The sequence below is a fragment of the Lactuca serriola genome, chromosome 8, assembly GCF_051521515.1.
Source record: "Lactuca serriola cultivar US96UC23 chromosome 8, Lser_US96UC23_V15, whole genome shotgun sequence".
Lineage (NCBI taxonomy): Eukaryota > Viridiplantae > Streptophyta > Magnoliopsida > Asterales > Asteraceae > Lactuca > Lactuca serriola.
The window spans coordinates 322,020,650-322,046,398 of NC_136415.1; the positions used below are offsets into that span (position 1 = coordinate 322,020,650).

At 39.1% G+C, this 25,749-nt stretch overlaps 2 protein-coding genes and 1 long non-coding RNA gene across 3 annotated transcripts; 2 read left to right on the forward strand and 1 right to left on the reverse strand.

Moving 5' to 3' along the window:
* The first annotated feature begins 2,240 nt into the window (after positions 1-2,240).
* LOC145066129 (zinc finger (CCCH type) helicase family protein) lies at positions 2,241-7,024 on the forward strand. Its single transcript, XM_079013311.1, has 13 exons — positions 2,241-2,649; positions 3,015-3,192; positions 3,298-3,471; positions 3,546-3,693; positions 3,772-4,233; positions 4,324-4,504; positions 4,614-4,894; positions 4,973-5,095; positions 5,198-5,342; positions 5,443-5,708; positions 5,783-5,965; positions 6,028-6,561; positions 6,655-7,024. Exons 1-13 carry the CDS (start codon positions 2,487-2,489, stop codon positions 6,871-6,873), a joined length of 3,057 nt encoding a protein of 1,018 aa, XP_078869437.1. The 5' UTR covers positions 2,241-2,486; the 3' UTR covers positions 6,874-7,024.
* A 4,313-nt stretch (positions 7,025-11,337) lies between these two features.
* LOC145065948 (uncharacterized) lies at positions 11,338-12,845 on the reverse strand. The gene is made up of 2 exons (XR_013688590.1): positions 12,712-12,845; positions 11,338-12,426 (listed from the first exon to the last, which is right to left on the reverse strand). It is a non-coding gene; the product is annotated as an uncharacterized LOC145065948 (long non-coding RNA).
* On the forward strand, positions 11,819-14,777 carry LOC145065947 (UDP-glucuronic acid decarboxylase 2-like). The gene is made up of 7 exons (XM_079013066.1): positions 11,819-12,426; positions 12,712-12,854; positions 13,111-13,190; positions 13,806-13,889; positions 14,012-14,086; positions 14,192-14,284; positions 14,425-14,777. The coding sequence occupies exons 1-7, from the start codon at positions 11,819-11,821 to the stop codon at positions 14,641-14,643; spliced, it is 1,302 nt and encodes a 433-aa protein (XP_078869192.1). The 3' UTR covers positions 14,644-14,777.
* The last annotated feature ends 10,972 nt before the right edge of the window (positions 14,778-25,749 follow it).

Sequence of the window (25,749 nt, forward strand, 5' to 3'; positions counted from 1 at the left end):
TTACCCTAACTATATTAAGATAATAATGGAAATACATTTGACTTTCGATTGATATGTTTGACTTTAGATGACCAAGTTTGACTTTTACAAGATAGAAATTATGGGTTGTCACACCTACCCCTTCGATTTCTTTTAACCGGTAACCGCCTAGCATATCTGGGTGCTGGCCTACCCTTTCGGTCTCTTTCAACCGATAACCGCCTAGCATATCTGGGTGATGGCCTACCCCTCGCTCTCTTTCAACCTGTAACTGTTTAACATATATGGGTACTGGCCTACCCCTTCGGTCTCTTTCGACCGATACCAGGGACTATTTCACCCTACCACTACCACATATCATCCTATTACATAAACATATAAATCACATACTGCCTAGCATATCTGGGTGCTAGCCTACCCCTTCGGTCTCTTTCAACCAGTAACGACGACTATTTCACCCCTCCTACCACTATCACATAATATCATAGCATACTAGCACATAAAACATAACATATAGTGGCATACCAGACAATTATCACAAAGATAATCATCTCAACTATAATCAACTACTAGTGGCCCGACATTGGTGCCTTCGACCCACTTCTACTGGAGGGTAACTCACCTCAAATGCTGTGAAGTAACCGAACTGTCCTCGACTCTGAAATCAACCCCACTCAAACTCCTACACATAAAAGATTTCCTTTACTTGCCCTTTCATACTCATAACCCCCCTTAAGGGTCAACTTTGGTCAGAGTCAAAGTCAAAGTCAAAGTCAACATCCTGGTCAAAGTCAACATCCTGTTCAAAGTCAACATTCTGGGTTGACTCAACTCGCCGAGTTAATCCATCAACTCGTTGAGTTCCATGAATCATAAGCACTGAAATCGTGATCCAACTCGTCGAGTTCTTTCATAACTCGGCGAGTTCATCCTATCCACAGAATCGGGACTTCTCCATTCAACTCATCGAGTCATCCTTGAACTCGTCGAGTTCTTCCTTTTACAGAATCGGGACACTTCGACCCAACTCGTCGAGTTCCTCTATGAAATCGTCGAGTTATTCAGTCTGTTGAGATATCTTAATAGATTAAGCTCATATCATTCAGATCTAAGCTCCATACTTCATATTCATACTGAAAATGTCCTTTTAAGGGTAAAGTTTCCAACTTTACCCGTTAATACCCTTCATTAACAGATTTAGCTAAAAACCTAAGTCTTTAAGACCTAGATCTTGATCCAAAACCCATTAATACTTCAAGCTAAGGCATACAAATTGAGATTCTAGACCCTAGACACTACATGAACATGTAAAGTCTCTGACTTTCTCTCCATGCATGACCTTTTGGAGCTTAAAAGGCTAAAATGACATCTTAGAGCTTACATGGGGCTTCAATGGCCATAAAGTTTGCACCTTTATGCCATGAAATCCCTCTAAGGTCATAGATTTGGAAGTATACTCACTTGGGACGCCCATTTCCCAAGGACCATGCTACTTGGACCAAAACCCAATAAAAGTGAAAATGAAGAGATTTAAGTAATCATTAAGCAAGTTTGAGACTTGCTTACCATAAAAATGCTGCAAATGGAGTGAAGTTTCTGGATCTAAAAGCTTCCTCTTGGGCTCTCAAGCTTCCCCTTCTTCCACAAACTTCAAATACACAAGTTTTCTCTCAAAAATGACTCACAAGCTCACACAAGGCATTAGGGTTTTGAAATTTAGGGTTTGAGACTTGAAGGCTGTAAATGAGGCCAACCTAAGGAAGTTTAGGTGTTTAAATAGAGTGCAAAACCCGGAAAATTAGGGTTTTACTCTACCAGTCCTACTCGTCGAGTTGAGGCTCTCAACTAGTCGAGTAGACTTTACAACCCGTGTCCAATTCCATTCATACTCGACGAGTTTTGGGCCTCCAACTCGTCGAGTTTCTATACAAAAGAGAATAAATTTTTAATTAAATACATACCAAGAACCGGGTGTTATAGTGTGGATGGTGTTTTCATGTTTTTTTAGTGAGGATAAGACCGAAATATATATATATATATATATATATATATATATATATATTATGTGTTTTTTTATTAGATTAATAATAAACAAATAAAAAAATAAAAATAAAGGGTAATATATATGTCAAGGACGAAAAAACAACAAAGATATTATAAACATGGTTAGAGTTCTCAAAAAAAAAAAAAAAAACTTTAACCAAACGATAGTAACGATTTCATAATTTACCAGTATATAAGGTATTGTCCAACTCCTCGAGCGGCCATCACCCGGGCCAAACTAAGTCAAGAAACGCGTCACGGTCGCGGTCGGTCGTGCACCCGGGCTTTCATCGACAGAGCCGCACCTGAGGGCTGAGGCGGGAACTTTAGCCCGGGCCCACTGCTCTGAACAGCGTACTACCCTTTTTCTACGATAGAGCAACGCACCAGTCGGATTTCACGGTATTTTCCTTCCGATTTCACAGAGCGAGGATTGCGCAGACCGCCGAGGGTTTTTTTTGGCGATGGTGGTATCGTCGACTTCTTCAGCTTTTGAGTCATCGTCGTCTTCTTCGTCTTCGTCTATGGAGAATTTCAGTAATCTTCCTATCATGTCGCTCCGGAGCAAAATTGTCGAGAAGATAATGGAGAATCGCGTCACTCTGATCGTCGGTGAAACCGGCTGCGGTAAAATTACTTCAACTATTGTGTAGTTTCTTGATGCTGCTTTTTTAATCATCTAAAGTTGTTGGATAAAAGATACCAGTGAGTCAGTGACTCACTGGACTGTAGAAAAGACTTTAGCTTGACCTTTAATATCGAACATAACCTACTACTCGTGAACTTAAGTTAATCGTATGAGGTTTTACTCAAACTTTTTGAGTTCTCCAACTACGCAAGGGTTTAGAATGCACGTCTAAATAGAAGTGCAAAGGGGTTAAAAATCTAACAATATCCACATCTGCAATTTCGTCTGAAACCTAGTTTGCTGTGATACTTTATGTATTTTGTAATTTTATTTATACTGATTACCTTGCATTTTGATAATGAAGGGAAGAGCTCCCAAGTTCCTCAGTTTTTACTAGAAGCAAATATCGAGCCGATAATATGCACACAACCAAGAAGATTCGCTGTGGTGGCAGTTGCTAAAATGGTGGCCAAAGCTCGAAATTGTACAACAGGGGGTGAGGTTGGATATCACATTGGTCATTCCAAGGTTATCTCTTCAAGGTACTCAGATTATATTTTCTTTCATATTTTCAAACATCTTATTCTTACTCTTTAAGGGATTTTGATTTTCATATAATCTCTAAACTTTTAATCCTGATCTTACAGCTCTAAGATCATCTTTAAAACTGCTGGAGTTTTGTTGGAGGAAATGCGAGAAAAAGGCATGAATGCTTTGAAGTATAAGGTTATTATTCTCGATGAAGTTCATGAACGTTCTGTTGAATCGGATCTTGTTCTCGTATGTGTAAAACAGTTTCTGATAAAGAATAGCTCATTAAGGTCAGCTTTTTTTTGTGGGTTTAAAAGCTTTAACTGGTTTAGGTAACATGACAATACATTGTAGCATTTTCCAGGGTTGTATTGATGTCTGCAACTGCTGATATTTCAAGATACAAAGATTACTTTAAAGATCTTGGAAGAGGTGAAAGGGTTGAAGTTTTAGGTATCCCCAGTTCCAGTCAGCATACCCTTTATCAACGTAGAGTTTCATATCTTGAACAGGTAGTTTGATTATTCTGAATCAAATTTTTGTTTTGGACAATTATAATTAGTGTTTCATCTCTTTTTATTATTAAACAGGTGGTTGAACTTTTGGAAATGGATTCAGAAACACCTCTGTCATTAAAATACTGTTCAGGATCAAGTCCATCAAGTGAAGCAACAATGAACGAAGAGGTGCACAAGCTTATACACAATCTAGTGTTACATATTCACAAAACCGAATCAGACATGGAGAAAAGCATTCTGATATTCCTTCCAACTTACTACTCCTTAGAACAACAATGGCTTTCTCTAAGTCGTTTCAGCAGTGCTTTCAAAATCCACATCTTACATAGCAGCATTGACACAGAGCAAGCTCTTAATGCAATGAGAATCTCGAAGTCACATCGCAAGGTTATATTAGCAACAAACATTGCAGAATCTTCTGTAACAATACCAAAAGTCGCATATGTCATTGATTCTTGTAGATCATTACAAGTCTACTGGGATGCTAATAGAAAAACTGAATCCTCAGAGATCGTTTGGGTATCCGAATCTCAGGTAATTAGGGCTTCACAATTCACAATTCACAATTTCACACTTTGACTTGGCCTTTGTTTTTGGAAATGACATGATTACCCTTTTTTATAGGCTGAGCAGCGTAGGGGAAGAACAGGGCGGACTTGTGATGGTGAAGTTTATCGACTTGTGACAGAACCGTTTTTTGGGCAGCTAGAGAAATACGAGACTCCAGCTATATTGAAATTATCATTGAGACAACAAGTGCTTCTTACAGCTTGTGCTGAATCAAGAACCATAAATGATCCAAAGCGTATAATTTAATAATTATAAACTGATTTTTCTAAATACTATATTTACTATTTTCATATCTAATTTTTTTTTTTTTTTTTTTTTTTTTTTTTTTTTTTTTTTTTAAAAAGTGTTGTTGCAAAAAGTTATGGATCCACCAAAACCCGGAGTTGTTGAAGATGCATTGGATTTGTTAGTTCACATTCGTGCTTTAGAGACAACATCTCCCAGAGGGCGATATGAGCCAACTTTCTATGGAAGATTGCTTTCGAGTTTTTCATTATCATTTGATGCTTCCATGCTTATACTCATATTTGGAGAAGCTGGAATGTTACATGAAGGGATTATAATGGGTATCCTCATGGATACTCAGCCTTTACCAATCATTCGTCCCTTTGGTCAAGAAGCATTGGTAATATGTAACACTTATTTTTTTCAGCTTCTAATCTTCCAAGATTATTATTCATCTACTTATGATTTACATTTACAGTTTTCTAAGTTCACCGATGATTACTATAATCAAAACGGTAAAATCTCTGGTTTGATGGGTAGGAAGGAAGTCATATACATGGCAAACTTTTGTGCTTTCCACTTCTGGCAACGTACTTTTAAGGTACATAATCACATGATTAATATTATTCTTTTTATAAGTTTTGTATCTTAAATGGTTTAAATAATGACATTTATTTCTATTTTTTTTTTTACCAAATTGAAGGATAACTTTCGACTTGAACGATTGAAAAACGTGTTAAAGTTTAAAGAGACAACAGACATCCAAATTCCTTCCTTGAAGATAGAAGAAGAATGGTGTTTATTCCACAATCTTGTCCAGTCATCACTCCAGCATGTTGCAAATATATGTATGATTCTTGAGATGTCAATTCAAGTCCTTTTTTTTTTATTATTATATAAAAGTCTAATGTTAATGTCGAGTATTTTTTTTTTTTTTTTAATTTTCAGATGATAGTGTTCTTAATTCTATGCATAGATTTCGTCCAAAGTTTCTAGCAACTTCCAGTGGTCTACCACCTTACACACCCTATGAACATAAGCATACATGTCTTCTCACAGTTGAATCCAATGAAGATTCTGATAATTTTGCCATAGAAGATGACATCAGCACTACTATTCATGAAACCAAAAAATGCATAGCTCTACCTTTTGTAGATGCACATGGATTTAACAAGAAAGGTGTCTCTTTCACATTAGCTAACTCAATCAAAGAGGTATTTTTTTTTTCTAACTTTACATGTGTTTCCATTATAAAAAATTACAGTTTTATGTTTGTAATGTGATGTAGATAAGGTCAAGATATCTGGAGGACATATCTGACAACCAAGAGATTTCAAATTCTTACAATGGTTCAGAAGTTTCTCAATGTAGATTTTTTCTCAATGGGACATGTAACAAAGGAAGCCTTTGTTTATATGCGCATTCATTAGAAGCTAAAAAACCAGTTTGTAAATTCTTCCTATCGTTACAGGTATTAAACTAAATTACATTTTTGGTCCCTGAATATATCTGAATCTGAATCTGAATCTACAGGGTTGTAGAAATGGAAATACATGTTATTTCTCTCACACTTCAGATCAACCACGTTCTTTACCAAGTAATGAGAAAGGATCATGCGTGTCAGAAGATTTATCTACTGATGCTTCTATGCTTTTGAGTTTATTTCCTACTCCAGATGAAGGATGTGTTCTTTTATTCGATGATTTTGATATTCAATTCTCTGCAAATTTTGCTCAGTTTTACAACGCGTCATCTATAATATGCACAACCTCTGCAGTTGAAACTTCAGTTGATCCATATCTGAAAGATATAAGAATACATTGGGGACTCTCTCATCCACATGAAACCATTATTCCTAAATCTTCAAAAAACATGGGAATCCCATGGAAACAAGTCAAGTGCATGGTTTGGATTCCTAAATTTGGTAATGATGTAGAGAATATGGAAGAACAGAAAAGTCTTGTGAAGACTTTCTTTGACTATCTTTCCATTCGAATGTTGGGTGATGCTTTGCATCAAGTCCAAGTCATCCTTGTTATGAACAACCTCCGATTCGCTCAACTACAGGTACATATTACACTATTATATTATCAAACAAGTGATTTTTTTTTAAAGTTAAAACATAAAATGAAAAACAACTGTTATATGTATTTGTTGTAGGTTGAAAATGTTGGGAGGGAGAGTTTTTTTTACCTTAGAGAATCGTTTGGGTTTGATGAATACAGCTTTGGAAAGCTTTGTGATGGTGTGACTACTAAAAAGCCAATGTTGACATCTAAGGCAGTTGTGTATGCATTCGATTTGTGTCCTCCACCTAATGATATTCAGTTTGGGGATTTCGCATCACTTTTTCACAAACAGCTACATAACTTAAGTTAGGAAAATGGTATATTATTGCTAATGCTAGGTTTTTAGGAATAGTAATTATAGGGTAAAGATTGAATGGGATGTGTGTTTATGGGAGCTAAATTAATTTATAACTACGTTCTATTCTATTAGATATTAGTGAAGTGGTCGTTTTGGATTGTCTTGTGTTGATCTTATCCATGATTTAAATGGTGTAAATATGTAATCTTTTAAAGTTTTTTTTGAGTAAATTACATGAATGGTCCCTATGGTTTGGGGTAATTTGTGTGTTTGGTCCCTAATTTATTTTTTTAACTTGGAAGGTCCCTACTATTTGTTTTTGTTACGCGTTTGGTCCCTACGGTTTGTTTTTGTTACGTGCTTGGTCCCTATGTTACCTAAAAAGATTATTATTTAAGTAGGAAAAAAATGTTGGGGTAGGTAAGGTGAGTGGGGTGGGGTTGGGGGTGTGTTTATTTAAATAAATTAAAATATCAAGGGAAAAATAGTATCTATCTTTAGGTAAGACAGAGACCAAGTGCGTAACAAAAACAAACAGCAGAGACCTTCCGAGTTAAAAAAATAAATTAAAGACCAAACACGCAAATTAACCTAAACCATAGGGACCATTCGTGTAATTTACTCGTTTTTTTAGATGATATCACCCCAAAATGATGTAAAAATGAAGAAGATTAGTAATATATGCATTAGATATGAGAACTACTTGGAACACATTTAGCAATCTGTTTATTCAATTTTGCAACACACTTGCCGATTTCTAGCCCATTTAGGGATTTTTTCGTTGGGTGAAATGTATTTTTTTGGCCCAAATATGGGAAAAAGCCTAATGGATTTGAGGGATTTTGATTTTCTTTACTGCAATAAGAATTGAAATGATTAGATTAGTATATACGATGAGCTTTTGTCTTATTCTTCCATTATATGGTGATCGATCAGTTGTAAACAATGTATATTAATTATATCAAGTCTTAGTTTATGGGAATCAAATTTACTGAGTTTGAGTCCAATTATTAGTCAAACTTGAGATTGTAAGAATAAAAATCGTACTCTTATCAAACCATGTTTGGAAGCTTAACATATAACAAACATAACTGTATTTTTATCGTTTTATCTCAAAATAACCATGGACTCTGTAAATAATGTGTAAATATTCGGGAGATAATTTTTTCTAACAAAAAAACTCAACAATGTTTGAAAAGAATTTGTAAAATTTCAAAAATATAACATGAAAATTTTGATTATATTCACAAGAATAAAAATAATCGGTTATGTCGAGAAAAACTACAAATCCTTTCTAATAAATGAAAGTTTTTTTTGCCACTTGTCAAATTCTTTAAGAGTTTTGCCACATGTAATTTTGTGGGAGTTTTAGAATTATTATTTTTCACTTGTCATTTTTTAAGAATTTCCATTTTTTAAAATAAAATTTCATATAAGGAAAGAGAATGATTCTATTAATTTGATAATAAAGTCTCATAAATGCTTTAAAGAAGATTTGATTTTTTTTTATAAATGTTTCAAAAGGTTACATTATGATATGATATGTAAAATTATTATTTTTATAAAATATTTAATAGTTAAATATTGATATTAAATGTTTATTTTTAATAAACCCGTGTAATACACGGGTCTCACAACTAGTTTGTTAATATATAAACATAGTAATGTGCATGCAGGAAAAGTTTTCAAAATTGATAATTGTACATTATTTATTATTATTATTATTATTTTGTGAGCGGGTCAAAATAACTAAACTTTTTAGAACTGTTAATATATGCATACACTACTTTATTTTTAAATCTACACATTTTGTCCACAACAATATTCTTTTGTTAAATAGTCAATTATACACTCTTTTGAAACATCATAGTGGTTAGTGGCATGACATTTTCTATAGTTATCGAATATTTTTTTAAAAAAATGTAGGGATCAATTCTGAATTTTTGTGTAAGTTATAAGTTATATCATTCAAAAAATAAAATATTATATATTATTGTGGAGAATTAAAAATGCATTAAAGATCCACGATTGGTGCATTATAGAGGTTGGGGTTTGACTTTTAAAAGGGCAGAGTCAAAATTACTCAAAGTCCACCGCCAAACTACCTTTGAGTGAGATTGCCATTTGCCCCGTGATTTAATTATTTGTATACTTTTCACTCCAACGTTGTTTTGATAATAATCGCTTTATACCATTTAACAGAACACCAATATACAACGAATGTGTACATGTCAAGATAGGGAGGATTGATCCACCATCGATTTCTTTTTATGAGTTTGACAAATAATTAGTTCATTATGTAAAATTATAAAAAAACTTATATATTATTAAATTAATAGTTCCTTTTAATAAGACGATTTTATGACCTAATCATTTGAATAAGTTTTGGGCGACTCTTACCATGATTTTTTAAACAAAGCAAGTAGAGCTAAATGAGATAGAGAGTTGTATTAGTTTAGAGCATGCTTATAATGGAAAAACTAAAATACACAAGTGGACAATTTAATATATAAAAATAGAATAGATGTAAATGATGTTTTAGAGTTTAGACTAGGTTTGGGCAACTGTCCATGTAAGCAAAGCAAATACTCTTAATACCATATGAGCTCATTAAACCAATGGTCATGTTATTGTTATCCGTCTTACTTTTTCTTAATAAAGTGCCATTTTTATTAACTTAGTGTTGAGCAATAGTAAAACTTTTGGTATACACATGATTTAATGCAATTACTTAGTCATTTAATAAATATAAAAACATCACGTATCAACTAAAAACAAAAATAAAGAAGCTTTATAAATCAAAATGAAAAGTACTTTTTAATGTCTTTCCAGATAATAACTTATTTTTTTTTTATCAAACTTTATTTTAAATAAAATAATAATATACTTTTTCTTATCTAGGACTATTTACATTTTTGTTAATTTACATAATTTTAAAAAACATCGTTCAAATTAAGGTATTTTAGAAATTAATGTTTGTTTGATATTAAAAAAATAAAAAAACACATTATTATATATAATAAAAAGCAATCTTAATAAAGTTGTGTTTTTATATTTTGATCATGAAAATTTCTTATTTCATATTTTGGCCACAACTCAAATTCTTATTTTGGCAACAAAAGTTTTTTTATGTTAACAAATTTGGTTATAGACTTTCGTACATTTGCAATTTTCTCTTTTTTATTTTGTTTAGTGTACACTTTCCACAATTTTCCACCCCTTTTGTAATGGTTATAAAATTCTGCTGCTGTTATAAAAAGCAAACGTGGTGCGGTAGCAGTCTAAACAAATTATTTGTGAAAACTGATCGTATCTCATTTTCGACCGCATGTTCAGTACAAATTATGAAAATCCATAGCAAAAAAAGTATCATTTGTTGTTAGCTTAAAAACGGAAGTAGCATGCATTTTTGCGTTACAAATGAAAGTAACATGAATATTCTACCTTAAAAATGAAAATAGCATGTTATTATTCGCTTAAAAACGAAAATAACATGTTATTTTTGCCTTGCAAATGAAAATAACATGCATATTTTGCCATAAAAATTAAAGTAGAATGCTATTTTTCACTTAATTTGAAAGTAACATGTCATTGTTGGCTTAAAAATGAAATACCATTCTATTTTTGCCTTACAAATTAAAGTAATATGCCATTTTTGCCTTAAAAAGCAACATGCTATTATTTCACAGTATCATGTTATTGTTGACTTAAAAATGAAAATCGTATGTTATTTTTTCCTTATAAATGATAGCAGCATGCATATGTTGCCTTAAAAATTAAAGCAACATCCTATTTATCGCTTAATTACAGTAGCATGTTATTCTTGGCTTAAAAATGAAAGTAGCATGCTATTTTTGTTTTACAAATTAAAGTAACATGCTATTTTGCCTTAAAAATGAATGTATCATGTTATTATTTAGCTCAAATTGAAAGTAACACGCTATTGTTGGCTTAGTATCATGCTATTTTTTCCTTGCAAATAAAAGTAACATGCATATTTTACATTCCAAGTTAAACCAACATGGTAGTTCTGCCTTAAAAACGAAAGTAACATGCTATTTTTCGCTTAAAAATGAAATTATCATGTTATGTTGGCTTAAAAACAAATGTAGCATGTTGTTTTTGCCTTACAAAAGAAAGTAGCATGTATATTTTGCCTTAAAATTTAAAGTAACATGTTATTTTTGCGGTTAAAATGAAAGTAACATGCTACTTTTCAATTTAAAAAAAAAACTAATTTTCACTTTAAAATGAAATCATTGTTGGCTTAAAAATGAATATGGCATGATATCCATCTAAAAATTAAAATAGCTTGTTATTATTGGCTTAAAATTTAAAATAACATGCTATTTTTGCCAAAATTAAAATAGCTTGTTATTATTGGCTTAAAATTTAAAATAACATGCTATTTTTGCCTTGGGAATGTAACATGCATATTTTATTTTAAATCAATGCCGCAAAATTTGATTTCGGTAATACCAAAATGGCATTTATCGTAATTACCACATTCCAAAAATACAAACATTGTATATAAATAACTAACTCATCTTGAACTTGACATACCACCCTGTACTGTTCCTAAGACCTTAAAAACAGTAATTTTTTTAAGATAAATATTAGTAGTTTATAATTTTACAAAAATCATGAATATTTAGTAACTTAATTCAAAAAAGATATCTAAGTAGTAAGTACACAAACTAGGACTTTCCGCAACTCTCTCTTACTTGGAACCTACTGTTTGCTTTTTATGCTACATCCAAAGGGCCAATTTGTAAATTCACCCTACGCCAGTCTTTATTCTATTCATTCTTTCTTTAGTCACCTACCGGAGAGTTTAAACTTTAAACCACCGCCACCGGACATCTTCTCCCCATATATATACCGCCCTCCACTACGCCTCCACCACTCATCTCTCTTCCTGTACACATACATAGAGAGAAACACATAGTGAAACGACATGAAGATGGGATCTGAGTTGACATACAGGCGGCACGAACCTCAACCCACGTCGGATTCTTACTCACCGAAGCCCAACAAACCATGGCTCGCTGTCACTCGCCTTGTTCGTTACATGCTCCGGGAACAACGCCTTGTGTTTGTCCTCGTCGGCATTGTCATCGCCACCTCCATCTTCGCGATTCTTCCTTCCTCCACCAACACCAACACCTCCATCCATTCCTACTCCGTCTCCGAATCGATCCAAATGACAAACCCGAGACGATCCGTTTATCCTACTGGATTCGAGTCGTCGTTCAGTATGGGCGGGAAGATTCCTTTAGGGCTGAAAAGAAAGGGGTTAAGGATTGTGGTGACTGGTGGCGCAGGTTTCGTCGGAAGTCATCTGGTTGATCGGTTGATTGCGAGGGGAGATAGCGTGATTGTTGTTGATAATTTCTTCACCGGAAATAAAGATAACGTGATGCATCATTTTGGGAACCCTAGATTTGAGCTAATTCGACACGATGTTGTTGAGCCCTTACTACTTGAAGTCGATCAGATCTATCACCTTGCTTGCCCTGCTTCCCCTGTTCACTACAAACACAATCCCGTCAAGACAATCATATCCTTACTTATAACTAACTTCGATTACCATTCATTTTATTACTAATTAATATCATAATTTCTCAACTTTCATCTTAATTTCATCAATAGGTAGGTAGCTTTAATCATTCATCCATGTTTGAGTATTACTAATTTTCTGTTTCTGAATAGGATCCTTAGTTGCAGTTTTGATTCTGATTTGATCACATGTGACCTTCATTCATTCATTCATTCGTTCATTCATGTTTGATTGTTACTAGTTTCCCTTTTGTGAATCCTTAATTCCAATTTGGTTTCTTCTCACAAAACGAACGTAGTGGGGACATTGAACATGCTAGGGTTAGCAAAGAGGATCGGAGCACGCTTCTTGCTGACAAGCACCAGTGAGGTATACGGTGATCCTCTTCAACATCCTCAAGTCGAAACCTACTGGGGCAACGTCAATCCCATCGGTCAGTTCTTTCTTCTTCTTTCTTCTTCTTCTTCTTCTTCCTGTCGCCGACAAATGTGGATGGATTTGGTAGATTCCAACCACCATATGTATTTGTAAATTTGTAATTAGATCTATCAAGTGGTCAATGTTTACATCAATCACCTTTTCCGGAAATTGTGATCTTAATTTTGGAAATTTGGGGGATCTGAGAAAAAACCAAACAAAGCAAACAAGATCTGAGTAGGAAGTGGGTATTTGGTGCTTTTTTTTGACAGGTGTCCGAAGCTGCTACGATGAAGGAAAGCGTACTGCAGAAACGTTGACCATGGACTACCATAGAGGTGCTGGCGTCGAGGTCGGTTTTTTAATTTTATTTTGAATATTCTTTACATAAAATTTTAATATCGTGAAAACATCCACCGATCATAAAAACAATATAATGTTTGTTAAGAATTAAATGAAAATACATTGTATTTTTATAACTGAAATTAGATATTTGCGTAAATATAAATTACTTTATTGATAACTGGATATGGTATTTTCTGGAGTTAAAATTATTGGTGTAAAAATAATCCTAGAGTAACTATGCCGTTATATTTTGTTTAAAGTGTTAGACTTACTTTTAATCATTGTATTTTGCTCTTGTGAAATAAAATAAAAAGAAAAGGACTTGTTATTTTGTCACAATTAAACGTTTATACGTTGAATTGTTCAATTAGATCTATGTCTTCATTTTTAAACTATTGTGATTTAATTTTTTTTTTTGTAACAAAATATCCTATCTATAACAAAAAAAATACAATGTTTAAAAAGTCAACTGTCTGTTGGCATGTCATAATGCAACTTTTATTTTATTTTTTTTGTTACAAACAACTTGTGATTACTATGCCAAAATTAAAAATTAAATGAAAAGTTAAAAAAACGCAAGGTGTTATTAATTTGAAAGTTGGTTTTGTGAAATGTATTGTAGGTACGGATTGCAAGGATATTCAATACATATGGTCCTCGGATGTGCATTGACGATGGACGTGTCGTTAGTAACTTTGTTGCTCAGGTGGGTTTTCAGATATGCTGTTATTAATTTATATTATATATTTTATGCTTCTATTTCAATTTCAACGTGGATTCATATTCTATCACTTGCAACCATTTTATGATTCTAAACCATGGATGCAGGCACTAAGGAAAGAACCTCTCACTGTTTATGGTGATGGCAAGCAAACAAGAAGTTTCCAATATGTTTCCGATTTGGTTAGGATTATCTCTATATCTCACACTTGTATTTAATATGACATATGACAACTGTTATCATGAAAAATCAACTTTCTAATGAATTTGTTTGACTTGGATCCGAAGGTTGAAGGTCTAATACGATTAATGGAAGGAGAACATGTCGGACCTTTTAATCTTGGAAACCCCGGTGAATTCACCATGCTCGAACTCGCCCAGGTATATACATATAAATATATCCTTTAATTATTTCCACTTTTTCAAAATCGGGTAAAAATGTGTAATGCTTTGGTCCCACAAATTTTCTTGTTTTTTTATAAAAATTTGACAATTTGTGATGGTCAACACAAACACATCAGGTGGTCCAGGAGACAATAGACTCGGAAGCGAAAATAGAGTTCAGGCCAAACACGGAAGATGATCCACACAAAAGAAAGCCAGATATTACAAAGGCTAAGGAGCTTCTAGGATGGAACCCGAAGGTCCCTCTCCGCAAGGGTCTTCCTATGATGGTTTCTGATTTCAGACAACGCATTTTTGGTGATCACAAGACCACCACCACCGCCACCTCAACATAGGTGATAGGTGGGGTGTTGTATACAGTAAAACAGTTGTATTGTGTTATGAGTCTTATGACTCCATTCTCGATTGTTTCATTTTGAAATTATATACTAGTTGTCTAGTTATATATATTGATTACCTTTTATTTGAATGGATGAGTTTTTAATTTTATTGCAACTCAAAAATTATATCCTCCATTATAAATCAATTTTTTTTTGCCACCTGTCATTATCTCATTCGTTTGGACAAATGACATTTTCTAATACTTTTCAATAAATGTTTTTCCATGTGTCATTTTTTTATTTTTTATCTTTTCTTAATTAACACATGACATTTATACCTCAATTAATAATTGCTTTAATTGAAAATAATCAGTAAGTTACAATATTACTACTTATATATTATATTTAATATGTTTTCTTTTAAATTCAAATTTTAAATTTTAACTCTAAAATTCCAAATGTAAATAAATTTTTGTTTAAACCTTCATATTTAATTTTTTGTTTTACCCAACGCCTATAGTATACGAGTTTCACAACTAGTTTGTTACAATTGGTCCTTGTGGTTTACATAATATCGCACTTTGAGGACTTCCTAGCTAAAAGTCACGCGAATGGTCCTTAAGGTTTCAGTTCATTGCGAAATTGGTCATTGACCCTAACCTTGTCACTTTTGAACCGTTAGTGTAGGGGTAATTTTGTCTTTTCATATTGTTGTGCATCAGAGTATATAATGTAAGCCCCACCTTGTTGCCTTATACTTCTCGTTCCTTACATCTGTTCTTCCCTCCCCACTATTCCAAAGTTGAAGAAGATGGTGATATGCCACTGTGGAAGGCCGGCGATTTTGGTGACATCTTGGACTGATTTGAACCCAGGTCGTCGATTCTGGTCATGCTCCAGGTTAGGAGGAACATTCAACTTTTTTGGATGGTTCGACCCTCCTATGTGCCCTAGGTCAATTGTTGTGATTCCGGGGTTGTTGCGTGGAAGAAACAATCTCGAAGCAAGATTGATGATGGTGAAATGGTTACTTTGTCTAAGTTGGTTGTTTTTCATGGTGTGTTACCTTTTCAAGTAAAAAATCAAGAAGCTTTTGAGGGGAAATCTGTGACTTGGAATCTATGTTTTGGTCCCATTTTTGTTATAGCTTTTGAAGGATTTTCCATGTGATTGTATGTAATGTTGGGACAAGAAAATGTAATGGATATTATATGTAATGTAAGTTTGATGTTTAGTTATAATGTGAACTGGTATTAGCAAGGAAGCAAATTATCAATTTGACTGCATGTAAGTGTAATGTTGATTATTAATGTGCAATAACATAACCAAAAAACTAATTACCGAAGTGGCATTACCAAAATTGAAAATGTACTAGTTCAAACATAGCAGAGCAAAATACCATCAACCATAATGCATGTAAGTGCAATATCATGTTACAAACATACATTACCCAAAATATCTATCAAAAGTGATTGTTTCTACAAACATACCATAACCAAACTTAGTAAGCATGTTCTAACTTTACTTAAACATAATAGCAAAAGCATACTTCAAACTACAAACTAAACTACGCCTTTCCCCTTCTTCTGTCCACTCCCCTTTCCAGCTTCACTAGGACCTCTGTAACGACGTGAAAATTTAAAACAATTTTTCATTTTTAAAACAAACATAATCCACATAATTCATTCCAAAAACTCAAGTGTCAAATGTCATCTCAAATAAACATATCCCAGAATCTCAAAATACATAATTCTCCATCAGTGTGTACAAATCATGCCGGCGCCTTCCTGCGATCCTCACTGGTACCTGAAACACATCACACAAAACACTGTAAACATAAATGCTTAGTGAGTTCCCCAAAATACCACATACAACACATAATAGCCACTCGAGGCTGTAACTCTGTATGACTTTCGGGTCAATGTGTCTCAGCGGGACCCTCCAGTCCCGTAGCTCGTTAGACCCTCCGGTCCGGTCTAATCGTTGGACCCTCTGGTCCGGTCTGTTCGAGGACCCTCTGGCCTTGTAAATCGTTGGACCCTCTGGTCCGGTCTATATAACACATAGCATACATATAACATAACACACAAAATCTCATACATACACATAACATATAAGACCCTTCGGTCAGCACATAGATACCACTCTAGGTAATGTATAGTGAGAAGACTCACCTCGTACGATGTCGGATAACCTCTCGCTCGATAACCCGACCTAGCCTGCTCCTCCTATTAAAATAATAACATCTCTAATCAATACTTTCTCTTGTCCTCGTCTCTAAAGAATGGGTAGAAGACCATTCTACCCCTTCCTGACCTCTCTTGATTCAGCTTGACCAAAACCCTAAGGTCAACTGAAGTCAACTCTAGTCAACGGTCAAACTTTGACCAGACTCGTCGAGTGCACTCGCGTGACTCGGCAAGTCCATGCGTGTCCTCTGAATCCTCATAAAGCTTCACTCGAATCGTCGAGTTAACCTTTCACTCGACAGGTTACCACTGGACACGAATCGTGGGGCAACCCGGCTCGACTCGTCCAGTCCCTTTATGGACTCGGCGAGTTCCTTCCATGACAATACTCAAATGACCTTCTGAGGTCACATCTGTTTCTCTAACCTATAGATCTGACTTCCCAATGCTCAATAATCACGTAAAGGTCCAATCTTTACACTCATGCAACACACATAAGGCTTCTTTTGGTGAAATAGCTTCTAAAATGGCAACCTAGGCTCATATCTCCAAAGGAACAACATAAAGCAGAATGGTTGGGACTCTCTGGACCTCTTAAGGTCCAGATCTAAGACTTATTCCACCTTGGGACCTTATATGCTTCGAATCCAAGCTAAAGAAGGGAAAAGAAAACCCTAGATCCAAGTAGTACACCATATATAGGAGAATGAGTATAGACTCATACCTCTAATAGCACATTTTGATTGAATGGAAGCAAATAAGAGCTCCTTAACCCGCCTAGCTTGCCCTCCTTCCTTCTTTCTTGCAAAATCACAGTAGAGATGGTGAAAATGGCTTCTTCTCTCACTCACTATGCTCTCAGGTGCTCTGGTTCTCTCAAGGGTGAAAGTGGCCACAAAAGAAGGCCATAAGGACCCTTAAATAGGGCACAAGCCCAAAGATTTAGGGTTTCTGTCCTCATCGCGGACTCGTCGAGTCGACTCGCCGACTCGTCGAGTCCATTCATTAAATCCAGTCAGCAAATCGTGATCCTACTCGACGAGTCAAGGCGTCAAGTCATCGAGTCCCTCTTCTTAAATCAAAATAAATAATTAAAATATGATACCTGGAAATCCGGATGTTACAATTTCCCCCCACTAGAATCAGACTTCGCCCTCGAAGTCTCGCTCTGAAAATAACTTTGGATGCTGCTCCCGCATCTCCAACTCTGGCTCCCAAGTCAGCTCGGACCCTCTCCGTTGTTGACACTGGACCTGAACCAGGGGCACCTCCTTGTTCCTCAGAACCTTGATCTTCCGATCCACAATCGCGATTGGCATCTCAACATAATTTAGGCTTGCATCCACCTGTATATCTCTAGCGGTACTACTGCCGTCTCGTCGGCTATACACTTCCTTAACTGAGACACGTGGAAGGTATCATGTATCTGGCTCAACTCCGCAGGTAGCTCCAAACGTTATGCTACCTTTCCCACCTTCGCGGTCACCCTGAAAGGACTAATGTACCGGGGCTCTAGCTTGCCCCTCTTCCTGAATCGGATCACTCCTTTCCAAGAAGATACCTTCAGGAGTACGAAGTCTCCCACCTGGAATTCAAGCTCGGATCGTCGCCTATCCGCGTAACTCTTTTGGCGACTCTGGGCTGTCAGCAACCTCAGTCTGACCTGATGTATCTGCTCAGTCGTCTGATGCACTATCTCCGTGCTACCCATTACTTGCTGCCCTACCTCTCCCCAATAGATAGGGGTCCTACACCTCCTCCCATACAACAACTCAAAGGGAGGCATACCAATACTCGAATGGTGGTTGTTGTTGTAGGAAAACTCAGCCAAAGGTAGGTATGTATCCCAACTTCCACCACAGTCCAAAACACATGCCCGAAGCATGTCCTCGGGCGTCTGAACCGTCCGCTCACTCTGTCCATCCGTCTGTGGGTGATAAGCAGTACTGAAGTGTAACCTCATACCCAACTCATCATGGAACTTCTTCCAGAACCTGTAAGTGAAACGTACATCTCGATCTGACACAATCGATATCGGCACTCCATGCCGCGACACCACCTCTCTCACATATATCTCTGCCAACCTCTCTGCAAAAGAGCTCTCCCTGATAGCAAGGAAGTGAGCGCTCTTCGTCAACTGATCCACAATCACCCAAATTGCATCAACACCCCTCGCGGTCCTCGACAATTTGGTGATGAAGTCCATATAAATCTGTTCCCACTTCCACTGGGGAACCTCAAGTGGCTGCAACTTGCCATGCGGACGCTAGTGCTCAGCCTTAACACGACGACAGGTCAACACCTCTCCACTACCCACGCGACATCCTTCTTCATACATGGCCACCAATAATCTCTCTTCAGGTCCAAATACATCTTAGTGGCCCCAAGATGGATCAAGAATCTTGATCTATGCGCCTCCTCCATTAAAATGCTACGTGCCCCGCCCATAACGGCATCCAAATCCGACCGTGAAAGGTCATAAGCCCTCGACTATCAGTAACAAGCTCGGATACTTGCCCAATCATTCGCTCCCTTTTGCGGTTCTCCGGTCTAACTGCCTCTGCCTGGGCCTCCCAGATGGTATCCAATACCGGAGTCATCACCGTCATCCTCATGCATATATCTCGAATCGGGGCACTCTCCGCCCTGCAGCTTAGAGCATCGGCTACTACGTTAGCCTTGCCCGGGTGGTATAGGATCTCACAATCATAATCCTTTACCACTTCCAACCATCTTCTCTGGCACATATTTAGGTTGGGCTGATCCATCAGATACTTTAAACTCTTGTGGTCCATGTATATGGTACACCAAACCCCATACAAATAATGGTGCCATATCTTGAGGGCGAACACCACTGCCCCCAACTCCAAATCGTGGGTAGGATACCTCGTCTCATGAGGCTTCAGCTGCCTCGATGCGTAAGCTATCACATACCCTCTCTGCATAAGCACCGCTCCCAAACCCGATATAAACGCGTCATAGTACACCACAAAATCCTCCATTCCCTCCGGTAGGGCTAACACCGGGGCTTCGCATAATCTCTGGCGAAGAGTCTCAAATGAGGACTGCTGCTCGGGACCCCAAATAAAAGCAACATCCTTCTGGGTTAATCTGGTGAGAGGAACGACAATCTTGGAGAAATCTTTGATATGTAACAGCCCGGATTCCCAAGTATTATTCATTTATTTATTTTTGGTAAATTGTGAGGAGACTCGGCGAGTTGGAGCCTAGACTCGCCGAGTAGGATCGCGGATTTGGACGCGGGTTCGCGTCCGGACTCGGCGAGACCACGAGTGGACTCGGCGAGTCCATGCTGTTTAATGAAACCCTAATTTCCCAGCCCTGAGCCCTATTTAAAGGGCCTTATAACCCTTCATTGCGGCTACCTTCGACCTTGAGAGCACCAAAGCACCTGTGAGCCCTTATGAGTGAGAAAAGAGGCTATTATTCTTCAACTTTTGTGTGTGTTAGCAAGAAAGGAAGAGGAAGGCCAACTAGGAGGGTTGGGGAGCTTGGATCTACTTCCATTTTGGCAGAGGAAGCTATTTGAGGTATTATTCAGAGCTTATTCTCGTGTTTTTATGTATATGGTCAAATCTAGGGTTTCTTCATACCTTGTATGCCTTGTAATTTGAGTGTGAGAGGTCCCTTTGGGAATTGGTACCTAGATCTGGACCTTAGTAGGTCCAGAGAGTCCCAAATGCCCTGCTTTATGCATATCCTTTTGAGTTGGGGACTTAGGTTACCATTTTAGATGTCATTTCACTAAAAGAAGCCTTGTAAGCGTTGCATGGTAGCCAAGATTGTAACTTTACGTGATAAATATGCTTGGAAGGGCTGGATCTATGAATTACTGGAATGGATCTGACCTCAAGAGTGAGTTTGAGTTCATGCATGGATTAGACTCGCCGAGTCCGAAGAACAGACTCGGCGAGTAGCATGAAGATTGCCTTTAACCACTCAGCGAGTGGTCTTACCGAGTTATGGGTTGACTCAGTGAGTCAGGGAGAGTTAGAGAGGGTTGACAGGTGGACTGAGTCAAGCTGGAACTCGCTGAGTTGTTCTTGAGACTCGGCGAGTTGAGTCGTGGTGGCCCCGCGATTCATGCTAGGTGGAACTCGTCGAGTCAGGGAAGTACTCGACGTGTCAAGGGAGGATCCTAGGGAGTCAGTGAACACGTATAGACTCGCCGAGTCGCTCTAGTGCACTCGCCGAGTCCGGTCAAAGTTGACCGTTGACCGTTGACCAGAGTTGACCAGTGTTGACTTGATAGGGGTAGTCAACCTTAGTTGTGAAAGTGTTAATTAGAGATATATGATGTTATAGGAGGATTATAGCTCGGAGGATTGAGCACGAGTGATTTCCGGGATTTGCGAGTTATCGAGATACACGAGGTGAGTCTTCTCACTATACTTTACCTTGAGTAGGTGCTCAGAGTTATGTGACCGAGTATTTGTATGCTATATGCATGTTATGTGTTGTACTGCATTATTTCTATGTGATTTATGCTGTGCATGCTTATAGAGTTGGAACCGGAAGGTTCCTAGAGTTAGAACCAGAGGGTTCACAGAGTAGGGTCTACGGACCCACAGAGTTATAGCCTCGAGTGGCTAATATGTGTTATGTGTGGTATTTTGGGGAACTCACTAAGCTTTGTGATTACAGTGTTGGGGTTTACTGTTTCAGGTACTAGTGATGACCGTGGGAAGGCGCCGGCTTGATCAGTACACACACATGGGATTTTATGATATGTGATCTTGGGATTTATTGTATGACATTGATTGGAGTTTCAAACACTGATGTCTTATGAAAAATTAAATGAAAATGTTTTTATATTATGCAAAAAATTATTTTGAAATTCACGGTGTTACAAGTTGGTATCAGAGCCTTGGTTTGAGGGATTCGAGTACACCTTCGGACGTATTTGAACTCAAACTGAGGATTTGAGAAGTATTTCAAAAAGAATAAAAGATTTTTGGATGAACGCAGAGCAGAGTTGTGTGTACGATCAGTCCGCGCCCGAACGGTGATTTCCCAAAATACCCTCATGTTATGTGATATTGATATTGATATGATGTATTCTCATGCTAGAGTAGGCTAGGTACTCCTATTAGGACTAGAGTGGCCTGATTTGTGATGCCTTAGCCTAGGGAGAGGTGGGCTGCTATGAGATACTTGAGAGTGAGTAGGTAGCAGCGAGGGGCTTATGAGAGATTTGTTAGAGAGTGGATTGTGCATGATAGAGTACTTGGAATTTAGGATCCGAAGAGGAGGACTTGGGGTGTGTTCTGATACGGTGTGGACAGTAGTATTGGGCCCGTACTACTGAAAGCACCGGAGCGGTGTACAGCCCAAGTAGGAATCTTTGGAATACCAAGGATCAAGGAGGGATGAGTTGTCGAGTGTGAGTATGCTCGAATAGATTCTAATTTATCGTATGTTGTATTTCAGAGGTAGATCATGGTGAGGACACGTCTGATGCCTAAGAGCAGTGAGACCAGTGATGAGGAGATCCGCCGGATCATCCATGAGGAGGTGGCTGCGGCCATCAGGGTAGAGATACCAGAGATGATCGGGTCTATTAAGACCACGTTGATTGAGACCTTCGACGAGCGTTATGCTGCTCTTTCTGAGGATGCTGTTGCAGCGGCTACCCCAGCTATTGCTGCCGCGAGGCCGCAGGATGGTGATGCGTTGCTGTTCCGAGAGTTCAGCAACACAAAACCACCAGAGTTTGATGGGACCCAGGACCCGGTGGCGGCTATGAGATGGATTTCTGATATAGAGGGGTGTTTCTTCACTTGCTCCACTCCTGAGCATTTGAAGGTTCGGTTCGCGATGAACCAGCTTCGCTTGGGAGCGAAGGACTGGTGGAAGTTTGTGACGGCGCACTTTACGCCTGCTGAACTTGCGGCAGTGATCTGGGAGAGGTTCACTGCTATGTTCCGAGATGAGTACATTCCCCAGGTGGAGAAGGAGCGTTTGGCCCAGGAGTTTCTGACCCTCAAGCAGGGTACTGAGTCTGTTACGGTGATTACCAGGATGTTCCATGAGAAGGCGATGTTCTGCCCTGAGCACGTGTCCACGGAGCAGGCACGTATGAGCCGATATTTGAGTATCTTGAGGCGAGACATTTGGGAGTTCGCCGCGAACTCCTTGTACCGGACGTTTACCGAGCTTCAGAAAAATGCCCGGAAGAGGGAGATTGAGCTAGAGACTCAGGCCAGGGAGGAGGCGGAGTCTCAGGGGAGGGATCGGCGACCGGTACAGTCTCAGCCGGCAGCCAAGCGGGCCAAGCCCGCTGATCCCAAACCAGGGAGCCAGAAGGGCCGCACGTGTGGGAAGTGTGGCAAGGGCCATGATGGAGTCTGTAGAGCGGGATCTTGCTACAAGTGTGGCAAGGAGGGGCATATGGCCAAGGACTGCCCCAAGGGGTTTGCGGTGTGCTTTCACTGCAACCAGACCGGACACCGGAAGGCAGAGTGTCCGCAATTGCGAGGGTCATCTCAGGGAGCACCTCAGGGATCTGCCCCTGCCGCCATCAGAGCTACCGAGAGTCAGCCAGTGAAGGCCGAAGCGCCTAGAGCACGAGGGAGAGCTTTTTAGCTGACAACGGAGGAGGTCCGCACAACACCCGATGTCGTGGCTGGTATGTATTCTTTCGTGTATTTATTTTGATGTTGTGATATTATGCTTATATTATGTTATGCGTAGGTACTTTTCTTGTGAATTCTGTACCTGCCTTGGTGTTATTTGACTCGGGTGCGAGTCGGTCTTTTGTATCTTTGGCTTTTAGTCAGCATATCAGTGTTAGTCGTGAGGCGTTGAGTCGGCCCCTGAGAGTTTCCATAGCTGACGAGAGGGTGATATATGCCACGGAGGTTCTACGAGGGTGCGTAGTCGAGATTTTCGGTGTTGAGTTCCCGATTGATCTGGTTCCTATTGCGATGGGTGATGTCTGTGTCATTGTGGGCATGGACTAGTTGAGCAGATTCGGTGCGGTTATCGACTGCGAGCGGCAGCTGGTGACCATACGAGACCCTAGTGGGGGAGTTCTTATGGTGTACGGCGAGGGTACACATTCTGGATCAGCGTTTTGTTCGGCCGCTAGGGCAAGGCAGTGTCTACAGTAGGGCTGTAAGGGTTTTGTGGCGTATGTGATGGATACGCGGACGGATTCTGAGAGACCGAGGTCTGTTGAGGAGGTCCCGGTATTGCGTGAGTTCCCTGATGTATTTCCTGAGGAGTTTCCGGGTGTGCCTCCTGTGAGGCAAGTGGAGTTCAGTATCGATTTGGTTCCGGGGGCCGCGCCTATCGCTAAGGTGCCTTATCGCCTTGCACCTCCAGAGATGCAAGAGTTATCCTCGCAGCTTCAGGAGCTACTGGGGAAGGGGTTTATTCGGCCGAGCAACTCGCCGTGGGGAGCGCCTATCCTGTTCGTCAAAAAGAAGGATGGTTCACACCGGATGTGCAATGATTACCGGGAGTTGAACAAGCTGACGGTCAAGAACCGTTACCCGTTGCCGAGGATCGATGATTTGTTCGATTAGTTGCAGGGAGCATCTTGGTTTTCCAAGATCGATTTGAGGTCTAGATATCATCAGGTGAGAGTGCGGGATGAGGACGTCCAGAAGACAGCGTTCAAGACGCGTTATGGGCATTACAAGTTTGTGGTGATGCCTTTTGGGCTCACCAATGCCCCGACAATGTTCATGGATCTCATGAACCAAGTGTGCAGGCCGATGCTGGATCGGTCGGTGATTGTATTTATCGACGCCATTCTGGTATATTCGAGATCTAGAGAGCAGCATGATGAGCATTTGAGAGAGGTTCTCGGGGTTCTGAGGTCGGAGAGGCTTTATGCCAAATTCTCCAAGTGTGATTTCTGGTTGCGGGAGGTCCAGTTCTTAGGACATCTCGTTAACCAGAAAGGGATATTGGTCGACCCGGCCAAAGTTGAGGCAGTGATGAGTTGGGAGGTGCCGAGGTCACCCTCCGAGATCAGGAGTTTCCTAGGGTTGGCAGGGTATTATCGGAGATTTATCAAGGATTTCTCAAAAATCGCAGTGCCACTCACCAGGTTGACCCGAAAGGGTGTTGCTTTTTCATGGGGCCCCGAGCAGCAGGCCTCCTTTGAGACACTTTGCCAAAGGTTATGCGAAGCCCCGGTGTTAGCCCTCCTGGAAGGGATGGAGGTCTTTGTGGTATACTGTGACGCATCGATTTTGGGATTGGGGGCGGTGCTGATGCAGAGAGGGCATGTGATAGCATATGCATCAAGGCAGATGAAGCCTCATGAGATGAGATATCCCACCCATGATCTAGAGTTGGGGGCAGTGTTCAAGATCTAGCGTCACTACCTGTATGGGGTTCGGTGTACGATATACACGAACCATAAGAGTTTGAAATATTTGATGGATCAGCCCAACCTAAATATGCGACAAAGGAGGTCGTTGGATGTGGTCAAGGATTATGATTGTGAGATCCTGTACCACCCATGCAAGGCTAATGTTGTAGCCGATGCACTGAGCCGCAGGGCGGAGAGCACCCCGCTGCGGGAGATATGTTTGAGATTGACCGTGATAGCTCCAGTGTTGGACGCCATTCGTGGGGCACAGGTCGAGGCTGTGCAACCTGAGATGCAGAAGAAAGAACGGGTTATTGGTTTGGTTTTAGAGTTCGTTACCGATGGTCGGGGGCTTATGACATTTCAGGGGCGTATCTGGGTGCCGTTTGTGGGAGGAACGCGTACAATTTTGATGGAAGAGGCTCATCGGTCGAAATTTTCGATCCACCTTGGGGCCACTAAGATGTATTTGTACCTGAGGAAGGAGTATTGGTGGCCCTATATGAAGAGGGATGTTGCGTGGTTTGTTGAGAGGTGCTTGACCTGCCGTAGGGTTAAGACCGAGCACCAGAGGCCGCATGGTAA